Source organism: Salvelinus fontinalis, chromosome 13 (assembly GCF_029448725.1).
Source record: "Salvelinus fontinalis isolate EN_2023a chromosome 13, ASM2944872v1, whole genome shotgun sequence".
Taxonomy (NCBI): domain Eukaryota; kingdom Metazoa; phylum Chordata; class Actinopteri; order Salmoniformes; family Salmonidae; genus Salvelinus; species Salvelinus fontinalis.
In genome coordinates this window covers 24,928,235-24,951,187 of record NC_074677.1, presented here as the reverse complement: position 1 = coordinate 24,951,187, position 22,953 = coordinate 24,928,235, and the positions used below count along the sequence as shown (strand labels likewise).

The following is a 22,953-nucleotide window of genomic DNA, read 5'->3' as shown; positions in this document are numbered from 1 at the left end:
TTATGATGAGTATTTCTGTATTTCACGTTGCTATCTGTAATTACTTTCGCTATTTTGGAGCCATTTCTGAACATGGCGCCAATGTAAAACCACGATTTCTGGCTATAAATATGCACATAATCGAACAAAACATAAATGTATTGTATAACAAGGGTGTCATATGACTGTCATCTGATGAAGTTGTTCAAAGGTTAGTGATTCATTTTATCTCTATTTGTGGGTTTTGTGAAAGCTATCTTTTCTGTGAAAAAATGGCGGTATATTTTTGGATATTGTGGTGGGCTAACATAAATATATGTTGTGTTTTCGCTGTAAAACATTTTAAAAATCGGACATGTTGGCTGGATTCACAAGATGTTTATCTTTAATTATATGTACAACATGTATTTTTCATCAAAGTTTTATGATGAGTATTTCTGTATTTCACGTTGCTCTCTGTAATTATTCTGGCTATTTTGGAGCCATTTCTGAACATGGCACCAATGTAAAACCACGATTTCTGGCTATAAATATGCACATAACCGAACAAAACATAAATGTATTGTATAACATGAGGTCTGTCATCTGATGAAGTTGTTCAAAGGTTAGTGATTAATTTTATCTCTATTTGTGGGTTTTGTGAAAGCTATCTTTCCTGTGAAAAAATGCCTGTGTTTTTTGGGATATGGTGGCGAGCTAACATAAATATATGTTGTGTTTTCGCTGTAAAACATTTTAAAAATCGGACATGTTGGCTGGATTCACAAGATGTTTATCTTTCATTTGCTGTATTGGACTTGTGATTTCATAAAATTATATTATATTATATCCCTGTGGCACTAGGCTAGGCTATGCTAGTCAGCGTTTCTGATGACAGTTATCCCGGATCCGGGATGGGTGGTCCAGAGAGGTTTTAAGCACTGCAGTGCATCTCCTCCTCATGTGCTGCACCCGATTTGCCAGTTCTTTCTGTGAGATGTTACCCCACTCTTCCACCAAGGCACCTGCACGTTCCGGGACATTTCTGGGCGGAATGGCCCTAGCCCTCGCCCTCCGATCCAACAATGGGGTTGAGATCCAGGCTCTTCGCTGGCTATGGCAGAACACTGCCATAGCCAACATGATTTCCTGTCTTGCAGGATCACGCACAGAACGAGCAGTATGGCTGGTGGCATTGTCATGCTGGAGGGTCATGTCAGGATGAGCCTGCAGGAAGGGTACCACATGAGGGAGGAGGATGTCTTCCCTGTAAAGCACAGCGTTGAGATTGCCTGCAATGACAACAAGCTCAGTCCGATGATGCTGTGACAAACCACCCAGACCATGACGGCCCCTCCACCTCCAAATCGATCCCGCTCCAGAGTACAGGCCTCGGTGTAACGCTCATTCCTTCGACGATAAACATGAATCCGAACATGAATGAGACAAAACCGCGACTCGTCAGTGAGCACTTTTTGCCAGTTCTGTCTGGTCCAGCGATGGTGGGTTTGTGCCCAACAGGCCTACAAGCTCTCAGTCCAGCTTCTCTCAGCCTATTGCAGACAGTCTGAGCACTGATGGAGGGATTGTGCGTTCCTGGTTTAACTCGGGCAGATGTTGTTGCCATCCTGTACCTGTCCCGCAGGTGTGATTTTCGAATGTACCGATCCTGTGCAGGTGTTGTTACTCGTAGTCTGCCATGTGTGAGGACGATCAGCTGTCTGTCCTGTCTCCCTGTAGCGCTGTCTAAGGCGTCTCACAGTATGGACATTGAAATTTATTGCCCTGGCCACATCTGCAGTCCTCATGCCTCCTTACAGCACGCCTAAGGCACGTTCACGCAGATGAGCAGGGACCTTGGGCATCTTTCTTTTGGTGTTTTTCAGAGTCAGTGGAATGGCCTATTTAGTGTCCTAAGTTTTCATAACCGTGACCTTAATTGCCTACAGACGGTAAGCTGTTAGTGTCTTAACGGCCGTTCCAAAGGGGCATGTTCATGAATTGTTTATGGTTCATTGAACAAACATGGGAAACAGTGTTTAAAACCTTTACAATAAACAATCTTTGATGTTATTTTGATTTATATAAATTATGTTTGAAAGACAGGGTCCTGAAAAAGGGACGTTTCTTTTTTTGCTGAGTTTAGATAGATAGATACTGTAATTAGATAGCACAGCACAGCTTTCCACTTTGTCTGTCTCTCTTCAGTCACTAGTATATGTCAGTAGATGTATGCTATATCAGGGTTTGGAAAGTATATCAGATAGTGGTCCAGACCTTTAGCTACTGTACTGCCTCTGCTCTTTTTCCAACATACCAACCTGCCCATACCATGTATTGGACTTGAGGTTGCAGACCGGAAGATATGCTGCTCTATGTGTTTGGTGCCATAGTGCACAGGCAAATGGATCAATGGGTTTAATGTGGTATCAATTGTCCTCTGGTCATCAAATTATCTTCAATTAAAGATGGCGTTTAATGCTCTGTTGTGGGACCACTGATGTGACCAGTACTTTATGTCAGAGCACTGCCCTTCTATGAATGGGTGGTGTTTGTGTATTTGACATCAGTACAAACAAACCCGCAGAATTCCCAGGATATGTGTGCCAGTATGTGTTCTCGCCATGAGCTATGTGTCTGTTTTAGCAGCCCGAGCGTAGCGGCAGAGAGGGGCTGACGTCTGCTAGTCCCCCGCCCTCCTACACCTCCCTTCTTCTACCCCCTCACTCCCTCCTTCCCTCCTTCCTCTCATCTCTGACAGGCTTGGTTTAGTGTGCGGCAGAGCACCCCAGCCTTTTCAAGATATGACCTCATAAAACAGAGCAGCGTGAATGTAATGAACTCTCAGCACCTTTGACTGATCTGAGCATATTTACCATGTCTTCAGGGAGATGGAGACAGAATGAGAGAAGGGGACGGAAGGAGGCTTGTGTATTATGGAGTGGACAGCATAGAACATCAGAGGTGTGTATGATTCAGTCAGTCTTGTCACACTGTCTGTTTCCTATTGTAGTGTCTGAGTAAACTGGATGTTCACTCAATTGTCTGGTGAGGTCACCATCCACTTACTAGCTACTATGGCCCCTCCATTTAATCTCAGTGTGGTGGGAATATGAATATAGATTGACTGCAAGCCTTCTCCTTAAAATGTCCTGACCTTGAGTGGCTTGCATTTAGCTGGCCAGCACTGTGTGTGTTCTAGATGTTCTCTCTCTGTGAGACTGCCTTCTCTCCCCCTTCTCCCTCCCTCCCTCAAGCCAGCCAGCCCCTGTTAGTTTCAAGTTTTAATGTCATGTGCACAAATACAGTGAAATGCCTTTCTCGCAAACTCAAAACCCAACAATCAATGACAATGTAATACAAAAAAATAAGAAGAAATATATGAAGAACACAACTAAGTAAGCATTCTAAATACAGACTGATGGAGAACGATTGAGTATGTACAGGGGTAAGGTGACTAGTAGAGGTCAACCGATTATGATTTTCAATGCCGATACCGATACCGATTATTGGAGGACCAAAAAAGCCGATACCGATTAATCGGACAATTTTTATTTTTATTTTATATATTTATTTGTAATAATGACAATTACAACAATACTGAATGAACACTTTTATTTTAAGTTAATATAATACATCAATCAAATCAATATAGCCTCAAATAAATAATGAAACATGTTCAATTTGGTTTAAATAATGCAAAAACTAAGTGTTGGAGAAGAAAGTAAAAGTGCAATATGTGCCATGTAAAAAAGCTAACGTTTAAGTTCCTTGCTCAGAACATATGAAAGCTGGTGGTTCCTTTTAACATGAATCTTCAATATTCCCAGGTAAGAAGTTTTAGGTTGTAGTTATTATAGGAATTATAGGACTATTTTGTATTTCATATACCTTTGACTATTGGATGTTCTTATAGGCACTCTAGTATTTCCAGTGTAACAGTATAGCTTCCGTCCCTCTCCTCACCCCTACCTGGGCTCGAACCAGGAACACATCGAAAACAGCCAGCCTCGAAGCATCGTTACCCATCGCTCCACAAAAGCCGCGGCCCATGCAGAGCAAGGGGAACAACTACTCCAAGTCCCAGAGCGAGTGACGTTTGAAACGCTATTAGCGCGCACCCCACTAACTAGCTAGCCATTTCACATCGGTTACACCAGCCTAATCTCGGGAGTTGATAGGCTTAAAGTCATAAACAGCTGCTGGAAAACGCACAAAAGTGTTGTTTGAATGAATGCTTACAAGCCTGCTGCTGCCTACCACCGCTCAGTCAGACTGCTCTATTAAATATCAAATAATAGACTTAATTATAACATAATAACACACAGAAATACAAGCCTTTGGTCATTAATATGGTCGAATCATTTCGAAAACAAAACGTTTATTCTTTTAGTGAAATACGGAACCGTTCCGTATTTTATCTAAAGGGTGGCATCCATAAGTTTAAATATTCCTGTTACATTGCACAACCTTCAATGTTATGTCATAATTACGTAAAATTCTGGCAAATTAGTTCGCAATGAGCCAGGCGGCCCAAACTGTTGCATATACCCTGATTCTGCGTGCAATGAACGCAAGAGAAGTGACACAATTTCACCTGGATAATATTGCCTGCTAACCTGGATTTCTTTTAGCTAAATATGCATGTTTAAAAATATATACTTCTGTGTATTGATTTTAAGAAAGGCATTGATGTTTATGGTTAGGTACAGTCGTGCAACGATTGTGCTTTTTTCGCAAATGCGCTTTTGTTAATTCATCCCCCGTTTGGCGAAGTAGGCTGTCTTTGTTAGGAAGAAATAGTCTTCACACAGTTTGCAATGAGCTAGGCAGCCCAAACTGCTGCATATGCCCTGACTCTGTTGCAAGAGAAGTGACATCATTTTTCCTAGTTAAAAGAAATTCATGTTAGCAGGCAATATTAACTAAATATGCAGGTTTAACAATATATACTTGTGTATTGATTTTAAGAAAAGCATTGATGTTTATGGTTAGGTACACGTTGGAGCAACGACAGTCCTTTTTTCGCGAATGCCAACACATCGATTATATGCAACGCAGGACACGCTAGATAAACTAGTAATATCATCAACCATGTGTAGTTAACTAGTGATTATGATTGATTGATTGATTGTTTTTTATAAGATAAGTTTAATGCTAGCTAGCAACTTACCGTGGCTTCTTACTGCATTCGCGTAACAGGCAGGCTCCTCGTGGAGTGCAATGAAAACCGGTGGTTAGAGAGTTGGACTAGTTAACTGTAAGGTTGCAAGTTTGAATTCCCGAGCTGACAAGGTAAAAATCTGTCGTTTTTCCCCTGAACAAGCCAGTTAACCCACCGTTCCTAGGCCGTCACGGAAAATAAGAATGTGTTCTTAACCGACTTGCCTGGTTAAATAAAGGTGTAAAAAAAAATCTGATTGTTATGAAACTTGAAATCAGCCCTAATTAATCGGCCATTCCGATTAATCGGTCGACCTCTAGTGACTAGGCAACAGGATATAAGATAAACAGAGTAGCAGCAGCTTGTATGTGAGTGGGTGTAGAGTCAGTATAAATGTATGTGCATATTATGTGTGAGTGTGTAGGGCCCTGTGAGTGTGCATAGAGACAGTGCAAAAATAAAAGGTCAATAAGGGGATACAACGTTAACTCGGATAGTTCGTGTAGCTATTTTGTTAGCATTTTCTCAGTCTTATTGCTTGGGGATAGAAGCTGTTCAAGAGCCTGTTGGTGCCAGACATGATCCACCGGTACTGCTTGCCGTGCGGAAGCAGAAAGAATAGTCTATGGCTTGGGTGGTTGGAGTTTTTAACGATTTTCCAGGCCTTCCTACCACTACGCCTGATAAAGATGTCCTGGATGGCAGGGAGTTCTGCCCCAGTGATGTACAGCGTTGTCCGCACCACCCTCTGTAGCGCCATGCGATCGAGGGCGGTGCTATTACCATACCAGTTAGTGATGCAGCCAGTCAAAATGCTGTCAATGGTACAGCTGTTTAACTTTTTTTCAACATCCTGAGGGGGAAGAGGCGCTGTCACACCTTCTTCACTACTGTGCGCGTTTGTTTGGACCATTTTAAGTATTTTGTGATTTGGAAACTGAGGAACTTGAAGATCTCGTCATGCTCCACTGCGGCCACGTCAATGTGGATGGAGGCGTGCTTGTCCCCCGTTTCTTGTAGTCCACGATCAGCTCCTTGGTCTTACTGACATTTAGGGAGAGGTTATTGTTCTGGCACCACACTGCCTGATCACTGACCTCCTCCCTGTAGGCTGACTTAACGTCGCCGGTGATCAGTCCACACAGTCGTGGGTGAACAGGGAGTACAGGAGGCGACTAAGTACATACCCCTGTGGAGCCCCTGTGTTTAGGGTCAGTGTGGCGGAGGGGATGTTGCCTACCCTCACCACCTAGGGTCGGCCCGTCAGGTAGTCCAGGATCCAGTTGCAGAGGGAGGTGTTCAGACCCTAAGCTTGATGAGGAGCTTGAAGAGGACAATAATGTTGAGCTGTAGTCAAGGGGACAATTATGTTGAACAGCATTCTCATATAGGTATTCCTCTTATCTACAGTGAATTCGGAAAGTATTCTGACCCCTTGACTTTTTCCACATTTTGTTACGTCCCGGCCTTATTCTAAAATTGATTAAATGTGTTTTTTTACTCATCAATCTACACACAATACCCCATATTGACAAAGCAAAAACAGGTTTATAAAAAAAAATGTAAAACTGACATATCACATTTGCATAAGTATTCAGACCCTTTAGTCTAATTTATTAAAGCACATTTGGCAGCGATTACAGCCTCGAGTCTTCTTGGGTATGACGCTACAAGCTTTGCACACCTGTATTTGGGGAGTTGCTCCCATTATTCTCTGCAGATCCTCTCAAGCTCTGTCAGGTTAGATGGGGAGCGTCGCTGCACAGCTATTTTCAGTTCTCTCCAGAGATATTCGATCGGGTTCAAGTCCGGGCTCTGGCTGGGCCTCTCAAGGACATTCAGAGACTTGTCTCGAAGCCACTCCTGCATTGTCTTGGCTGTGTGCTTAGGGTTGTTGTCCTGATGGAAGGTGAACCTTAGCCCCAGTCTGAGGTCCTGAGCGCTCTGGAGCAGGTTTTCATCAAGGATCTCTCTGTACTTTGCTCCGTTCATCATTCCCTTGATCCTGACTAGTCTCCCAGTCCCTGCAGCTGTTAAACATCCCCACAGCATGATGCTGCCACCACCATGCTTCACTGTAGGGATGGTGCCAGATTTCCTCCAGACTTGACACTTGGCATTCAGGCCAAAGAGTTCAGTATTGGTTTCATCAGACCAGAGAATCTTCTTTCTCATGCTCTGAGAGTCATTTAGGTTCCTTTTGGCAAACTCCAAGCAGGCTGTCATGTGTCTTTTACTGAGGAGTGGCTTCCGTCTGGCAATGGTTGTTGGAGTGCTGCAGAGATGGTTGTCCTTCTGGAAGGTTCTCCCATCTCCACAGATGAACTCTGGAGCTCTGTCAGAGTGACCATCGGGTTCTTGGCCATCTCCCTGACGAAGGCCCTTCTCCCCTGATTGCTCAGTTTGGACGGGCGTTCAGCTCTAGGAAGAGTCTTGGTGGTTACAAATGTCTTCCATGTAAGAATGATGGAGGCCACTGTGTTCTTGGGGACCTTCAATGCTGCAGAAATGTTTTGGTACCCTTCCCCAGATCTGTGCCTCGACACAATCCTGTCTCGGATCTCTACGGACAATTCCTTCGACCTCATGGCTTGGATTTTGCTCTGACATGCACTTTCAACTGTGGAACCTTATATAGACAGGTGTGTGCCTTTCCAAAGCATGTCCAATCAATTGAATTTACCACAGGTGGATTTCAATCAAGTTGTAGAAACATTTCAGGGATGATCAATGGAAACAGGATGTACCTTAGCTCAATTTCGAGTCTCATAGCAAAGGATTTGGATATATTTAATTTTTTCATTTTTAATACTTTTGCACAAAAAAATAAATAAATCTGTTTTCTCTTTCTCATTATGGGGTATTGTGTGTAGATTGATGATGAAAATGTATAATTTAATCCATTTTAGAATAAGGCTTTAACGTAACAAAACATGGAAAAAGTCAAGGGCTCTGAATACTTCCGAATGCATTGTATATACAGTTGAAGTCGGAGGTTTACATACACTTAGGTTCTCGTTTTTTAACCACTCCACAAATCTCTTGTTAACAAACTATAGTTTTTTCAAGTCGGTTAGGACATCTACTTTGCATGACACAAGTCATTTTTCCAACAATTGTTTACAGACAGATTATTTCACTTTTAATTCACTGTATCACAATTCCATTTGGTCAGAAGTTTACATACACTAAGTTGACTGTGCCTTTAAACAGCTTGGAAAATTCCAGAAAATGATGTCATGGCTTTAGAAGCTTCTGATAGGCTACTTGACATAATTTGAGTCAATTGGAGGTGTACCTGTGGATGTATGTCAAGGCCTACCTTCAAACTCAGTGCCTCTTTGCTTGACATCATGGGAAAATCAAAAGAAATAAGCCAAGACCTCAGATTTTTCTTTTAGACCTCCACAAGTCTGGTTCATCATTGGAAGCAATTTCCAAATGCCTGACGGTACCACGTTCATCTGTACAAACAATAGTACCCAAGTATAAACACCATGGGACCACATCAGTCGTCATAACGCTCAGGCAGGAGACACGTTCTGTCTCTTAGAGATGAACATACTTTGGTGTGAAAAGTGCAAATCAATCCCAGAACAACAGCAAAGGACTATATCCACAGTTAAAAGAGTCCTATATCGACATAACCTGAAAGGTCACTCAGCAAGGAAGAAGCCACTGCTCCAAAACCGCTGTAAGAAAGCCAGACTATGGTTTGCAACTGCACATGGGGACAACGATCGTCCTTTTTTGGAGAAATGTCCTCTGGTCTGATGAAACAAAAATAGAACTGTTTGGCCATAATGACCATTGTTATGTAAGGAGGAAAAATGAGGAGGCTTGCAAGCCGAAGAACACTATCCCAACCGTGAAGCACGGGGGTGGCAGCATCATGTTGTGGGGGTGCTTTGCTACAGGAGAGACTGGTGCACTTCACAAAATAGGTGGATATTTTGAAGCAACATCTCAAGACATCAGTCAGGAAGTTAAAGTTTGGTCGCAAATGGGTATTCCAAAAGGAAAATGACCCCAAGCACACTTCCAAAGTTGTGGCAAAATGGCTTAAGGACATCGAAGTCAAGGTTTTGGAGTGACTATCATAAAGCCCTGACCTCAATCCTATAGAACATTTGTGGGTAGAACTGAAAAAGCATGTGCGAGCAAGGAGGCCTACAAACCTGACTCAGTTACACCAGCTCTGTCAGGAGCAATGGGCCAAAATTCACCCAACTTATTGTGGGAAGCTTGTGGAAGGCTACCCAAAACGTTTGACCCAAGTTAAAGAATTTAAAGGCAATGCTACCAAATACTAATTGAGTGTATGTAAACTTCTGACCCACTGGGAATGTGATGAAAGAAATAAAAGCTGAAATAAATCATTCTCTCTACTACTTTCATTTCACAATCTTAAAATAAAGTGGTGATCCCAACTTACCTAAGACAGGGAATTTTTACTCGGGTTAAATGTCAGGATTTGTGCAAAACTGAGTTTAAATGTATTTGGCTAAGGTGTATGTAAACTTCCAACTTCAACTGTATCTTTTGTCTTTCTGCCAAAAGTCAAAGAGATTAGTCCCCCCCCCCCCCTGTGCTTCTTATAAGCATTTTGTCCTCCTTTCTTCTCCCCTCTGCTCCCCGTACACATGCATGCATTTCTGAAGGATGTGCAGCATCACAACTTTATTCATCTGCCCAATTTCTCTCATTCACTTTTGCTTGTAAGTGTCCCCACTACTAGCTCTGCTTGTATAACCTTTTAAGCTGTCTTTGCAATTAGTTTAGGTTAGTTTTCACTTGTTAGCATTTAGCTGTGTGATTTCGCTATTAGTTTGTGCAAATTTTGTTAGCATTCTGGTAATAGAGGACTAATGGGATTTTCTTGTGTTTTTAGTGCCTACTTGTGAGCAATGCCGTTAACCTGTCTAGGATGAGGGTGCCGCTAGCGGCACTCCCCCCCCACCCCCACTGAAAAACCAGTGCCGCGAAATTCAAAAAAAATATTTTTTTTAAATATTTAACTTTCACACATTAAAGTCCAATACAGCTAATGAAAGACACAGATCTTGTGAATCCAGCCAACATGTCCGATTTTTAAAATGTTTTACAGGGAAGACACAATATGTAAAGATGTACATCTATTACCTAAAAACACATTAGCATAATCCACCATCTTTTATTTGTCCACCAACACCAGTAGCTATCACCAATTCGGCTAAACTAAGATATTTATAGCCCCTAACCAAGAAAAAAACTCATCAGATGACAGTCTGATAACATATTTATGGTATGGGATAGGATAGGTTTTTGTTAGAAAAAAGTGCATATTTCAGGTAGATGGCATAGGTTACAATTGCACCCACCGTCACAAATGGACAAGAAAAACTACATAGAGCAACGTGTTTACCTACTTACTAATCATCAAACATTTCGTAAAAATACACAGCATACACTAATCGAAAGACACAGATCCTGTGAATTTAGACAATATTTCAGATTTTCTAAGTGTCTTACAGCGAAAACACAATAAATCGTTATATTAGCATAGCACATAGCACATAGCAGCCCAGCATTGATTCTAGCCAAAGTGAGCGATGATGTCAACATCGCCAAAATATATTAATTTTTTCACTAACCTTCTCAGAATTCTTCAGATGACACTCCTGTAACATCATATTACACAATCCATATAGAGTTTGATCGAAAATGTTTATATTTAGCCACCAAAATCATGGTTAGACAATGTGAAATGTAGCCCAGCTGGTGAGAAAATGTCCGTGCGCCATATTAGACAGTGATCTATTCTTATACATAAATACTCATAAACGTGACTAAAAAAATAGGGTGGACAGGGATTGATAGACAATTTAATTCTTAATACAATCGCGGAATTACATTTTTTAAATTATCCTTACTTTTCAATACAGTTTGCGCCAAGCGAAGCTACGTCAAAAAACATGGCGTCCTAAGCCACTAACATTTTTCGACAGAAACACGATTTATCATAATAAAAATGTCCTACTTTGAGCTGTTCTTCCATCAGTATCTTGGGCAAAGGATCCTTTCTTGGGTCTAATCGTCTTTTGGTGGAAAGCTGTCCTCTTGCCATGTGGAAATGCCAACTGCGTTCGGGATGAACTGGAAGCGTGCCCAGCAATTCACAGCGTTTCAGAAATAAATGTCCCAAAATCGCACTAAACGGATATAAATTGCTATAAAACGCTTTAAATTAACTACCTTATGATGTTTTTAACTCCCATAACGAGTAGAAACATGACCAGAGTAATATTACTCCCTCCACTAATGCTTGGAACAGGTGCGGGTCGGTGTCCTCTAGGCGCATGACGCAGCTCCAAAAGAGTGACTAGCCTCAGGGTTTTTTAATTTGTAGTGCCTGTGAACGCGCAATCGACCCCATTCAAATCGTCATCACGTAAAGGCATCCAGGGGAAGACGTAAGCAGTGTCCGTATACTCATAGCAATAACTGTGACCTTTTAACTGACTCCAGATCAGGGGCCAAAATTTCTGAAATCTGACTCCATGTCAGGGAAATTGCTGTAGAATGACTTCTGTTCCACTTAGAGACAAAATTTCAACTCCTGTAGAAACTATAGACTGTTTTCTATCCAATAATAATAATAATATGCATATTGTACGATCAAGAATTTTGTGGGAAGCCGTTTCAAAAATTACACGATTAGCATAAATAGTGACAACAGCGCCCCCATCCTCAACAGGTTTTAATACCGTAAATCCCATGAAGAGAGAAGGAGGGTATGATGATATGAAAATCTGGATACTACCCAAGCCTAGTATACACCCTTGTGTTATACTTGGGAAATTGTGTTTCCATAGCTAGGGCTGACTATAGCTAGGTTCCATACAATTGTCGACAGATTTTTATGCAGATATTTTAAAATCGGCATAATTTTCTTTCTTCCCACAAGAGATATTTCCATCGAATTCACTTGTTGCTGATTAAAGGCTGTGCGTGATGAGGCAGTGCATATAAAAATACCTTTTGTGGTTAAATTATACAAGTTAAATGGGTTTCCATCGCATTTTCAACTCGACTGATGGTTTTCTCACAAAAATGTTGCGTTATATAGCGAGTGTGCCCACTCTGGTAGTGGCACTTGTACTCAATTATTATTATTACTATATATATATATTTTATACCTTTATTAAACTAGGCAACAGCTCCAGATACAGTGTAGGTATAACCTACAATACATGATGAGATTATTATGGACAAAAGCACAAGATCATTTTTATTTGTCAAACGGCAGCCAAGCATCACTGATCATGTCACCAGAATAAGACCCTCAAAATGTATTAGAACGTAGCATCAAGCTCATACCATGCACTTTCACCACCCTGTGAAGTTCATCATAACTTATTTAATATGCAGCCTAGTAAACTGCATGCTTTGCCGAGTCGTAGAGGGAGGACCACGCAACATGTCATCACGTGACTCCTAGTGTACTTTGATATAATGGTTATTATATAAATATTTGCGCATAAAAGCGTTTCCGCCATTTATCGCATAATACATTTCACCGGCACAAAAAGATCCGACCTTGTCTAGTGTATTTTATTTTGACGATCTTTGGAAAGTTTACAGACAAATGTTCTGTTTCTATCAGGCCTGTCCATATACTTTACTCGCATGAAAAAGTTGGATGTAATCTTGGTTACTGAGGACTTGTAAAGAGTAGAATCAACAACCTCTGCAACAAAGACTGTTGCTTTGTGAGAATGTGTGAAAGTTCACAGTTAGCCATTATTATGGAAATGACAGCTGAAAAGTACCAGTGACCTGGCATTGTCCTCAAGTCAGAGAAGGTCCACCGGAGACATGGCCCAGTGAGACACGGGTGCCGGTCCATGTAGATGGAAACAGAAAAGTCTGAGCCTTTTGGGTAAAACAGTGGGGTAAATTCTACATGGAAATATGCCCCAATCCTGTACCAGTATGAACACTGGATGGGCTGGTGGCAGGGATGGGGGTGATAGGTGGGTGGAAGGAGAATGGATGAAAGGATGGGGTTATAGAAAAGACTCAGGCGTAATGGTGGGGGATGGATGGATGCAGTATGATGTGGATGGGGATTTATTCTGAAGTAACACAGCTTCTGTACTGAGACTGGCTGTGTGTATCTCTCTCCCTCTCTCCCTCTCTCTCCCTCTCTCCCTCCAGTCATCCTAAGTCCGTTTGGTCTGAACGGGACTCTGACGGGTCAGTCATTCAAGCTCTCAGATCCTCCCACCCAGAAACTGATAGAGGAGTGGAACCAGTTCTATCCCATAAACCCCAGCTCTAAAGACAAGGACAAAAATGACTCTCCATCGGAGGACAAGATGGAGTACATGGACTGGGAGGACAACTCGCTGGCCGCTGTGGAGGTCCTCGTTGGTAAGACCTCTCTCTCGCCAACACAGACCCCTTGACTTTTTCCACATTTTGTTATGTTACAGTCTAAACTGCATTAAATAGTTTTTTGCCCCCAATATTCCACACACACTGCTCCATAATGATGAAGCGAAAACAGTTTTTTATACATTTTAACAAATGTATAAAAAACAGAAATACCTTATTTACATAAGTATTCAGACTCGAAATTGAGCTCAGGTGCATCCTGTTTCCATTTATCATCCTTGAGATGTTTCTTCAACTTGTTTGCAGACCACCTGTGGTAAATTCAATTGATTGGACATGATTTGGAAAGGCACACACCTGTCTATTTAAGGTCCCACAGTTGACAGTGCATGTCAGAGCAAAAACCAAGCATTGAGGTCGAAGGAATTATCCGTAGAGCTCCGAGACAGGATTGTGTCGACTTCACAGATCTGGGGAAGGGTACCAAAAAATGTCTGCAGCATTGAAGGTCCCCAATAACACAGTGGCCTCCATCATTCTTAAATATAAGAAGTTTGGAACCACCAAGACTCTTCCTAGAGCTGGCCCCCCGGCCATACTGAGCAATCAGGGGAGAAGGGCCTTGGCCAGGGAGGTGACCAAGAACCCGATGGTCACTCTGACAGAGCTCCAGAGTTCCTCAGTGGAGATGGGAGAAGGACAACCATCCAGAAGGACAACCATCTCTGCAGCACTCCACAAAGCAGGCCTTTATGGTAGAGTGGCCAGACGGAAGCCACTCCTCAGTAAAAGGCACATGACAACCCGCATGGAGTTTGTCTTTGGTCGGTTGAAGCCAATAATTGAACTATTTGGCCTGAACGCCAAGCGTCACGTCTGGAAGAAACCTGGCACCATCTCTACGATGAAGCATGGGGGTGGCAGCATCATGCTGTGGGGATGTTTTTCAGCGGCAGGGACTGGGAGACTAGTTAGTCCAGTTAGTCGGAAAGATGAACGGAGCAATGTACAGAAAGATCCTTGATGAAAACCTGCTCCAGAGCGCTCAGGATCTCAGACTGGGGCAGTTTCACCTTCCAGCAGGACATCAACCCTAGGCACAAAGTAAAGACAACGCTGGAGTGGCTTCGAGACAAGTCTTTGAATGTCCTTGAATGGCCCAGCCAGAGCCCGGACTTGAACCTGATCAAACATCTCCGGAGAGACCTGAAAATAGCTGTGCAGCGACGCTCCCCATCCAACCTGACAGAGCTTGAGAGGATCTGCAGAGAATAATGAGAGCAACTCCCCAAATACAGGTGTGCCAAGCTTCCAGCATCTTACACAAGACAAATTGAGTCTGTAATTGCTGCCAAAGATGCTTCAAATAAGAACTGAGTGAAGGGTCTGAATACTTATGTAAATGTGATATTTAAATTATATATTTTTTTACACATTTGCAAAAAAACTCTAAAAAACTGTTTTTGCTTTGTCATTATGTGGTATTGTGTATAGATTAATGAGGGGGGGGGGAATGATTTAGTTCATTTTGGAATCACGCTGTAATATAACAAAATGTGGAAAAAATCAAGGGGTCTGAATACTTTCCGAATGCACTGTATATGGAATGGGATAAAAGGATGGGGGTTCTATTCCTGCACGGATCACATACACATACTTAACTGCTAATAATGAGTGGGTGTTTGTCTCTCTCTCTAGGTGGTGTGAGGATGGTGTACCCAGCCTGCCTGGTGCTGGTGCCCCAGTCTGACATCCCGGCCGTGGTCCCCCAGGGGTCCTCGCACTGCACCGCCGTCTACTCTGGTGGCCACCAAGTGCCTGCATCCCAACGAGACCCTGCCATTTCCTCAGTCACCCTCACGCCCCCAACCTCACCTGAGGAGGCCCATACAGGTACAATGAGTACGTGGATAGAAACATGTCAACCTATATTTAAATCTGTCTGTACATTATAGATTAGGCCAGTGGTCACCAATCGGTCGACAGCGATTGACTGGTTGATCTCCAAAGCATTTCTAGTCGGTCGGCAAACATTCCTGTAAAAAAAAAAACAACAATAAAGCTGCGTTCCTCTTTTTTTATTAGTCTCTCGCTGTTGGTGGTAGGTGCACCCGATTCAGCTGCCCTGCGCGCATGGTAAGCGAAGGGTTCCGATTTTGAACCATTTCATGTGTCTGAAGGTACAAACTCTACCTTCCTGGCGGGCCCGGAGAGCAAATCAAGTGCACTATAGGTTTACCGCTGGCCAATCGGATGTCACAAATTACCGTATCTGCAGTAACGTAGCAGGTGTCAAAGAAAGCTACAGCAAAGTTGATAGTGAAAGTTTTGAAAACTTTTACAGTGCCTTTGCAAAAGTATTCATCCACCTTGGTGTTTTTCCTATTTTGTTACATTACAACCTGTAATTTAAATAGATTTGTATTATGATTTCATCTAATGGACATCAAAATTGGTGAAGTGAAATTAAAATAATAACTTTTTTTATTTTTTTTAACACAAAGTGGTATGTGCAGTGCATGCAATGAATCCCCTAAATAAGATCTGGTGCAACCAATTACAGCTTTTTGGCCATCAAAGAAAATGCTATTTCTGCCGCAAACACACCACTCATCCCCCCGAGAACACCATCTCCACAGTGAAGCATGGTGGTGGCAGCATCATGCTGTGGGGATGTTTTTCATCAGCAGGGACTGGGAAACTGGTCAGAATTGAAGGAATGATGGATGGCACTAAATACAGGGAAATTCTTGAGGGAAATCTGTTTCAGTCTTCCAGAGATTTGAGACTGGGACGGAGGTCCACCTTCCAAAAGTACAATGACCCTAAGCATACTGCTAAAGCAACACTCGAGTGGTTTAAGGGGAAATATTTAAATGTCTTGGAATGGCCTAGTCAAAGCCCTGACCTCAATCCAATTGAGAATCTGTGGTATGACTTAACGATTGCTGTACACCAGCAGAACCCATCCAACTTGAAGGAGCTGGAGCAGTTTTGCCTCGAAGAATAGACAAAAATCCCAGTGGCTAGATGTGCCAAGCTTATAGAGACATACCCCAAGAGACTTGCAGCTGTAATTGCTGCAAAAGGTGGCTCTACAAAGTATTGAATTTGGGGGGGTGAATAGTTATGCACGTTCAAGTTTTCAGTTTTTTTGTCTTATTTCTTGTTTGTTTCCCAATAAAAAATATTTTGCATCTTCAAAGTGGTAGGCATGTTGTGTAAATCAAATGATACAAACCCCCCAAAAATCGATTTAATTCCAGGTTGTAAGGCAACAAAATAGGAAAATGCCAAGGGGGTGAATACTTTCGCAAGCCACTGTAAAACCATGACTAGAGACTGTCAACAAATACAGCAAAGAGCTGCTGTTTTTATGAGTGAGTTCATGTTTCAGTTCTTACTGTCAACACTTTTTATTCAACACTTTTACAAGCCATACATTTACGCATCCTTCCTACTTCCACTTGCACTACAACCAGCACTGCAGCTGTAATGAAAGAGTAGGAATATGTATCAATAGTGTTGCGTTGTTATTGCTAGCGGCTTGTTTTTAATTTATAGAGGAATATTTCACTTTCTCTGTTCATAGGAGTAACAACATGAATTTGTGCATGAGTCAGAAATAATGCAGTGTGACTTGAGTTTCGCCATCCGCTGGAAGACGGTGTCCCCTTTTTGGTCAGTGTCAACGACCGAAAGGGACAGCGGAGGGGCGTTCTGAGGCGGACCCTCAGTCTGCTGCTCTCTCCCTCCGCTGAGACAGAACATCAGATGCAGGCACCATCAGCCCAGTAAAATAAAAAATAAAAAGCAAGCTGTGCCTCAGAAGTAATACAACAACTGATGTATTTCCAGTGTGATCATATAGCCTACCTCAAATTTTGAAATATATATATTTTTTAAATATCCGACTACGAAGCATTGGCAGGGCAATTCAAGCAAAGCCAATATGTGGTGATAATATGGGCCTATAGCCTACTGCCCAAACCTAATTGCTACTGTACAATTTTAAATAGGTTAATGTAGCATAGGCCTACTTTTTTAAAATCATGTATGAAAAAATCTGAGTGGTAGATCCCGGCTTGTATTTTCACTCCGAAAGTGATCTTGACCCAGAAAAAGTTGTTGACCACTGGATTAGGTAAATATGAGATATCATATTTCATAAATCATGTAGTAATAGATTATATATGATAAAAATGTGTCTGGAGAGTTGCTGTGACACATGTCCCTCATACATGGGCGCCTGACTTTGTCTGAAAGTGGGAGTGCAAAATATATACACTGCTCAAAAAAATAAAGGGAACACTTAAACAACACAATGTAACTCCAAGTCAATCACACTTCTGTGAAATCAAACTGTCCACTTAGGAAGCAACACTGATTGACAATACATTTCACATGCTGTTGTGCAAATGGAATAGACAAAAGGTGGAAATTATGGGCAATTAGCAAGACACCCCCCAAAACAGGAGTGATTCTGCAGGTGGTGACCACAGACCACTTCTCAGTTCCTATGCTTCCTGGCTGATGTTTTGGTCACTTTTGAATGCTGGCGGTGCTCTCACTCTAGTGGTAGCATGAGACGGAGTCTACAACCCACACAAGTGGCTCAGGTAGTGCAGTTCATCCAGGATGGCACATCAATGCGAACTGTGGCAAAAAGGTTTGCTGTGTCTGTCAGCGTAGTGTCAAGAGCATGCAGGCGCTACCAGGAGACAGGCCAGTACATCAGGAGACGTGGAGGAGGCCGTAGGAGGACAACAACCCAGCAGCAGGACCGCTACCTCCGCCTTTGCAAGGAGGTGCACTGCCAGAGCCCTGCAAAATGACCTCCAGCAGGCCACAAATGTGCATGTGTCAGCATATGGTCTCACAAGGGGTCTGAGGATCTCATCTCGGTACCTAATGGCAGTCAGGCTACCTCTGGCGAGCACAAAGCATAAATTATATTGAAAATGTTTTTTAATGACTAGATTGCTAATCTACTCCCTTCCCTGAAAATCCCACCCCTAATAATGAATTGACGGGTCTGAAACTCTACCAACCCTTTGACTCACAAACATCTCACCCCCTTCCTTGAAAACCCCACCCATAGGGATTGATTTGCAGGTCTGAAACCCTTCCAGCTCTGTGACTCTCACAGATATCCTGCTCCTCCCCTGACAATCCCACCCACAGTGATCGATTGACAGGCCAAACTGCTAACTTCTCTAGGGTAGGTGAGATGCTAACGTCCCACCAGGTCAACATCCGGTGAAACTGCAGAGAGCTAACATTTTAAATACACCATTCGTTTTATTAAACATTCTTGTAAATACATGTATCTTACATCATTTAAAAGATGAACGTCTTATTAATCCAGCCGCTGTGTCAGATTTCAAAAAGGTTTACTGCAAAAGCAAACATGCGATTTTCTGAAGACGGCGCGCCACACACACAGGTATTACTAGCATTTTCCAACCAAGCATTAGCGTCACGAAAGTCAGAAATAACAATAAAATAAATCGCTTACCATTGAAGATCTTCTTATGGTGGCAATGCCAAGTGTCCTAACTACACAGTGAATGTTCGTTTTGTTTGATAAAATCAATTTTTATAGCTTAACACAAAACATTTGTAAACCGGTTGCGTCGTGATTTCCGTCTCATTCAACTTTGGACGAAGCGTTCATGGTAATTACACACACTAAACAAACGTTTATCCAGTCATGGTTGGTTTCATTGCAATCCTCTGGTTGTTACTAACACAACCATACATGATGGTTCTTTTCCCGGGACGTATTGACCGAAACAAACCGATTTGAAGACACCAATCAATGACCTCATTGCGCACCAATGGTAGGACCGGTCTATCGTTGATTGACTGTATTTTGGCCGAATGACCACTGATAATCTTGAAATCTAGCTTGGAAGATAGCCAATGAGCTGAGGTAAACGGCAATATGTAATGGCTATATGTAAGAGCTGTCGCTCTCCTCATCCTCAGATGAGGTGAGGAGAGAAGGATCTTCAGACCAATATGCGGAGTCAGGGAAATATGCCATCTTTTATTATTAATACGAAAACTGATGACAGGAAAACAAACACTTTCAAAATTTACAAAATAACAAAACGACGTACACGCAACCTGAACATAAACTTACATGGACAAACGTAAACTCACAAACAGGAACGGACATCGAAACATACGAACAGCCAAACAGCTCCAAAAGTGAATACAACGAACATAACGAAGACATCACAGGAGACAATCACCCACAAACACACAGTGATAATGCCCTACCTAAATATGACTCTTGATTAGAGGAAAATGCAAACCACCTGCCTCTAATCAAGAGCCATACCAGGCAAACCGAAACCAACATAGAAACAGGTAACATAGACTGCCCACCCAAAACACATGCCCTGACCAAAAACACATAAAAAACAACATAAAACAGGTCAGGACTGTTACAGTACCCCCCCCTCAAGATGCGCACGCCGGGCGCACAAGCACAAAGTCCAGGGGAGGGTCCGGGTGGGCAGTTGACCACGGTGGTGGTTCCGGCTCAGGACGCTGTCCCCATACCACCATAGTCACTCCCCTCTTCTGTCTACCCCCTCTAATGCCCACCCTAACACTACCTTCCCCTAAATAAACAGCTAGCACCAGGACAAGGGGCAGCACCGGGACAAGGGGTAGCACCGGGACAAGGGGCAGCACCAGAACAAGGGGCAGCACCAGGATAAGGACCATCACTGGAATAAGGGGCAGCACCGGGACAAGGGGCAGCACCGGGACAAGGGGCAGCACCGGGACAAGGGGCAGCACCGGGACAAGGGGCAGCACCGGGACAAGGGGCAGCACCGGGACAAGGGGCAGCACCGGGACAAGGGGCAGCACCGGGACAAGGGGCAGCACCGGGACAAGGGGCAGCACCGGGACAAGGGGCAGCACCGGGACAAGGGGCAACACCGGGACAAGGGGCAACACCGGGACAAGGGGCAGATCCCGGCTGAAGGACTCTGGCAGGTCCTGTTTGGACGGCTCTGGCAGGTCCATGCAGGCTGACGGCTCTCGACGCTCATGGCAGACTGACGGCTCTCTACGCTCATGGCAGGCTGACGGCTCTCGACGCTCATGGCAGGCTGACGGCTCTCGACGCTCATGGCAGGCTGACGGCTCTCGACGCTCATGGCAGGCTGACGGCTCTCGACGCTCATGGCAGGCTGACGGCTCTCGACGCTCATGGCAGGCTGACGGCTCTGGCTGCTCATGGCTCTCTGACGGCTCTGGCTGCTCATGGCTCTCTGACGGCTCTGGCTGCTCATGGCTCACTGACGGCTCTGGCTGCTCATGGCTCTCTGACGGCTCTGGCTGCTCATGGCTCTCTGACGGCTCTGGCTGCTCATGGCTCGCTGACGGCTCTGGCTGCTCATGGCTCGCTGACGGCTCTGGCAGATCCTGTCTGGTTGGCGGCTCTGGCAGATCCTGTCTGGTTGGCGGCTCTGGCAGATCCTGTCTGGTTGGCGGCTCTGGCAGATCCTGTCTGGTTGGCGGCTCTGGCAGATCCTGTCTGGTTGGCGGCTCTGGCAGATCCTGTCTGGTTGGCGGCTCTGGCAGATCCTGTCTGGCGGGCGGCTCTAGCGGCTCCTGTCTGGCTGACGGCTCTAGCGGCTCCTGTCTGGCGGATGGCTCTGTAGGCTCATGGCAGACGGGCGGCTTTGCAGGCTCATGGCAGACGGGCGGCTTTGCAGGCTCCTGGCAGACGGATGGCTCAGATGGCGCTGGGGAGACGGATGGCTCAGATGGCGCTGGGGAGACGGATGGCTCAGATGGCGCTGGGGAGACGGATGGCTCAGATGGCGCTGGGGAGACGGATGGCTCAGATGGCGCTGGGGAGACGGATGGCTCAGATGGCGCTGGGGAGACGGATGGCTCTGGCCGGATACGGCGCACTGTAGACCTGGTGCGTGGTGCCGGAACTGGAGGCACCGGGCTAATGATAAGCACCCTCCTACTAGTGCGTGGAGCAGGGACAGGGCACACTGAACTCTCAAAGCGTACTCTATACCTGGTGCGTGGTACCGGCACTGGTGGCACCTGGCTGAGGGCACGCACCTCAGGACTAGTACGGGGAGAAGTGACAGTGTGTACAGGACTTAGGAGACGCACAGGTGGCTTAGTGCGTGGGGCCGGAACTGGAGGCACTGAACTGGATACACGCACTATAGGGAGAGTGCGTGGAGGAGGAACAGGGCTCTGGAAATGCACTGGTAGCCTAGTGCGTAATGTAGGCACTGTAGGTACTAGGCTGGGGCGGGGAGGTGGCGCCGGAAATACCGGACCGTGCAGGCGTACTGGCTCTCTTGAGCATTGAGCCTGCCCAACCTTACCCGGTTGAATGCTCCCGGTCGCCCTGCCAGTGCGGCGAGGTGGAATAGCCCGCACTGGGCTATGCAGGCGAACCGGGGAAACCATGCGTAAGGCAGGTGCCATGTATGCCGGCCCGAGGAGACGCACTGGAGACCAGACGCGTTGAGCCGGCCTCATGACACCTGGCTCAATGCCCAATCTCGCCCTACCAGTGCAGGGAGGTGGAATAACCCGCACCGGGCTATGCACACGTACAGGAGACACCGTGCGCTCTACTGCGTAACACGGTGTCTGCCCGTACTCCCGCTCTCCACGGTTAGCCTGGGAAGTGGGCGCAGGTCTCCTACCTGCCCTAGGCCCACTACCCTTTAGCCCCCCCCCAAGAAATTTTTGGGAGTTACTCACGGGCTTTTTCGGCTTCCGTGCCAGACGCGTTCCCTCATAATTCCGGTTCCTCTCTCCGGTAGCCTCCGCTCTCCTAAGTGCCTCCAGCTGTTCCCATGGAAGGCGATCTCTACCTGCTAGGATCTCCTCCCATGTGTAGACACCTTTTCCATTCAATACATCGTCCCATGTCCATTGCTCCTTCTTCTGTCCCTTACTCCGTTTAGCATTCCCATACCGCTTGGTCTTTGTATTTTGGTGGGTGATTCTGTAAGAGCTGTCGCTCTCCTCATCCTCAGATGAGGTGAGGAGAGAAGGATCTTCAGACCAATATGCGGAGTCAGGGAAATATGCCATCTTTTATTATTAATACGAAAACTGATGACAGGAAAACAAACACTTTCAAAATTTACAAAATAACAAAACGACGTACACGCAACCTGAACATAAACTTACATGGACAAACGTAAACTCACAAACAGGAACGGACATCGAAACATACGAACAGCCAAACAGCTCCAAAAGTGAATACAACGAACATAACGAAGACATCACAGGAGACAATCACCCACAAACACACAGTGATAATGCCCTACCTAAATATGACTCTTGATTAGAGGAAAATGCAAACCACCTGCCTCTAATCAAGAGCCATACCAGGCAAACCGAAACCAACATAGAAACAGGTAACATAGACTGCCCACCCA

General features: G+C 44.5%; 1 protein-coding gene across 4 annotated transcripts in view; it reads left to right on the top strand.

The window, feature by feature from the left end:
* LOC129868294 (mediator of RNA polymerase II transcription subunit 13-like) overlaps positions 1-22,953 on the top strand; it is a 179,748-nt gene that overhangs the window by 95,287 nt on the left and 61,508 nt on the right. For 2 of the 4 annotated variants that reach the window (XM_055942141.1, XM_055942139.1), the window contains exons 5-6: positions 13,322-13,537; positions 15,200-15,394. In XM_055942141.1, coding sequence (XP_055798116.1) covers positions 13,322-13,537; positions 15,200-15,394 — 411 coding nt within the window. Of the gene's footprint in view, positions 1-13,321; positions 13,538-15,199; positions 15,404-22,953 lie in introns of all 4 variants that reach the window. The other 2 variants (XM_055942140.1, XM_055942138.1) reach the window with 1 other exon arrangement.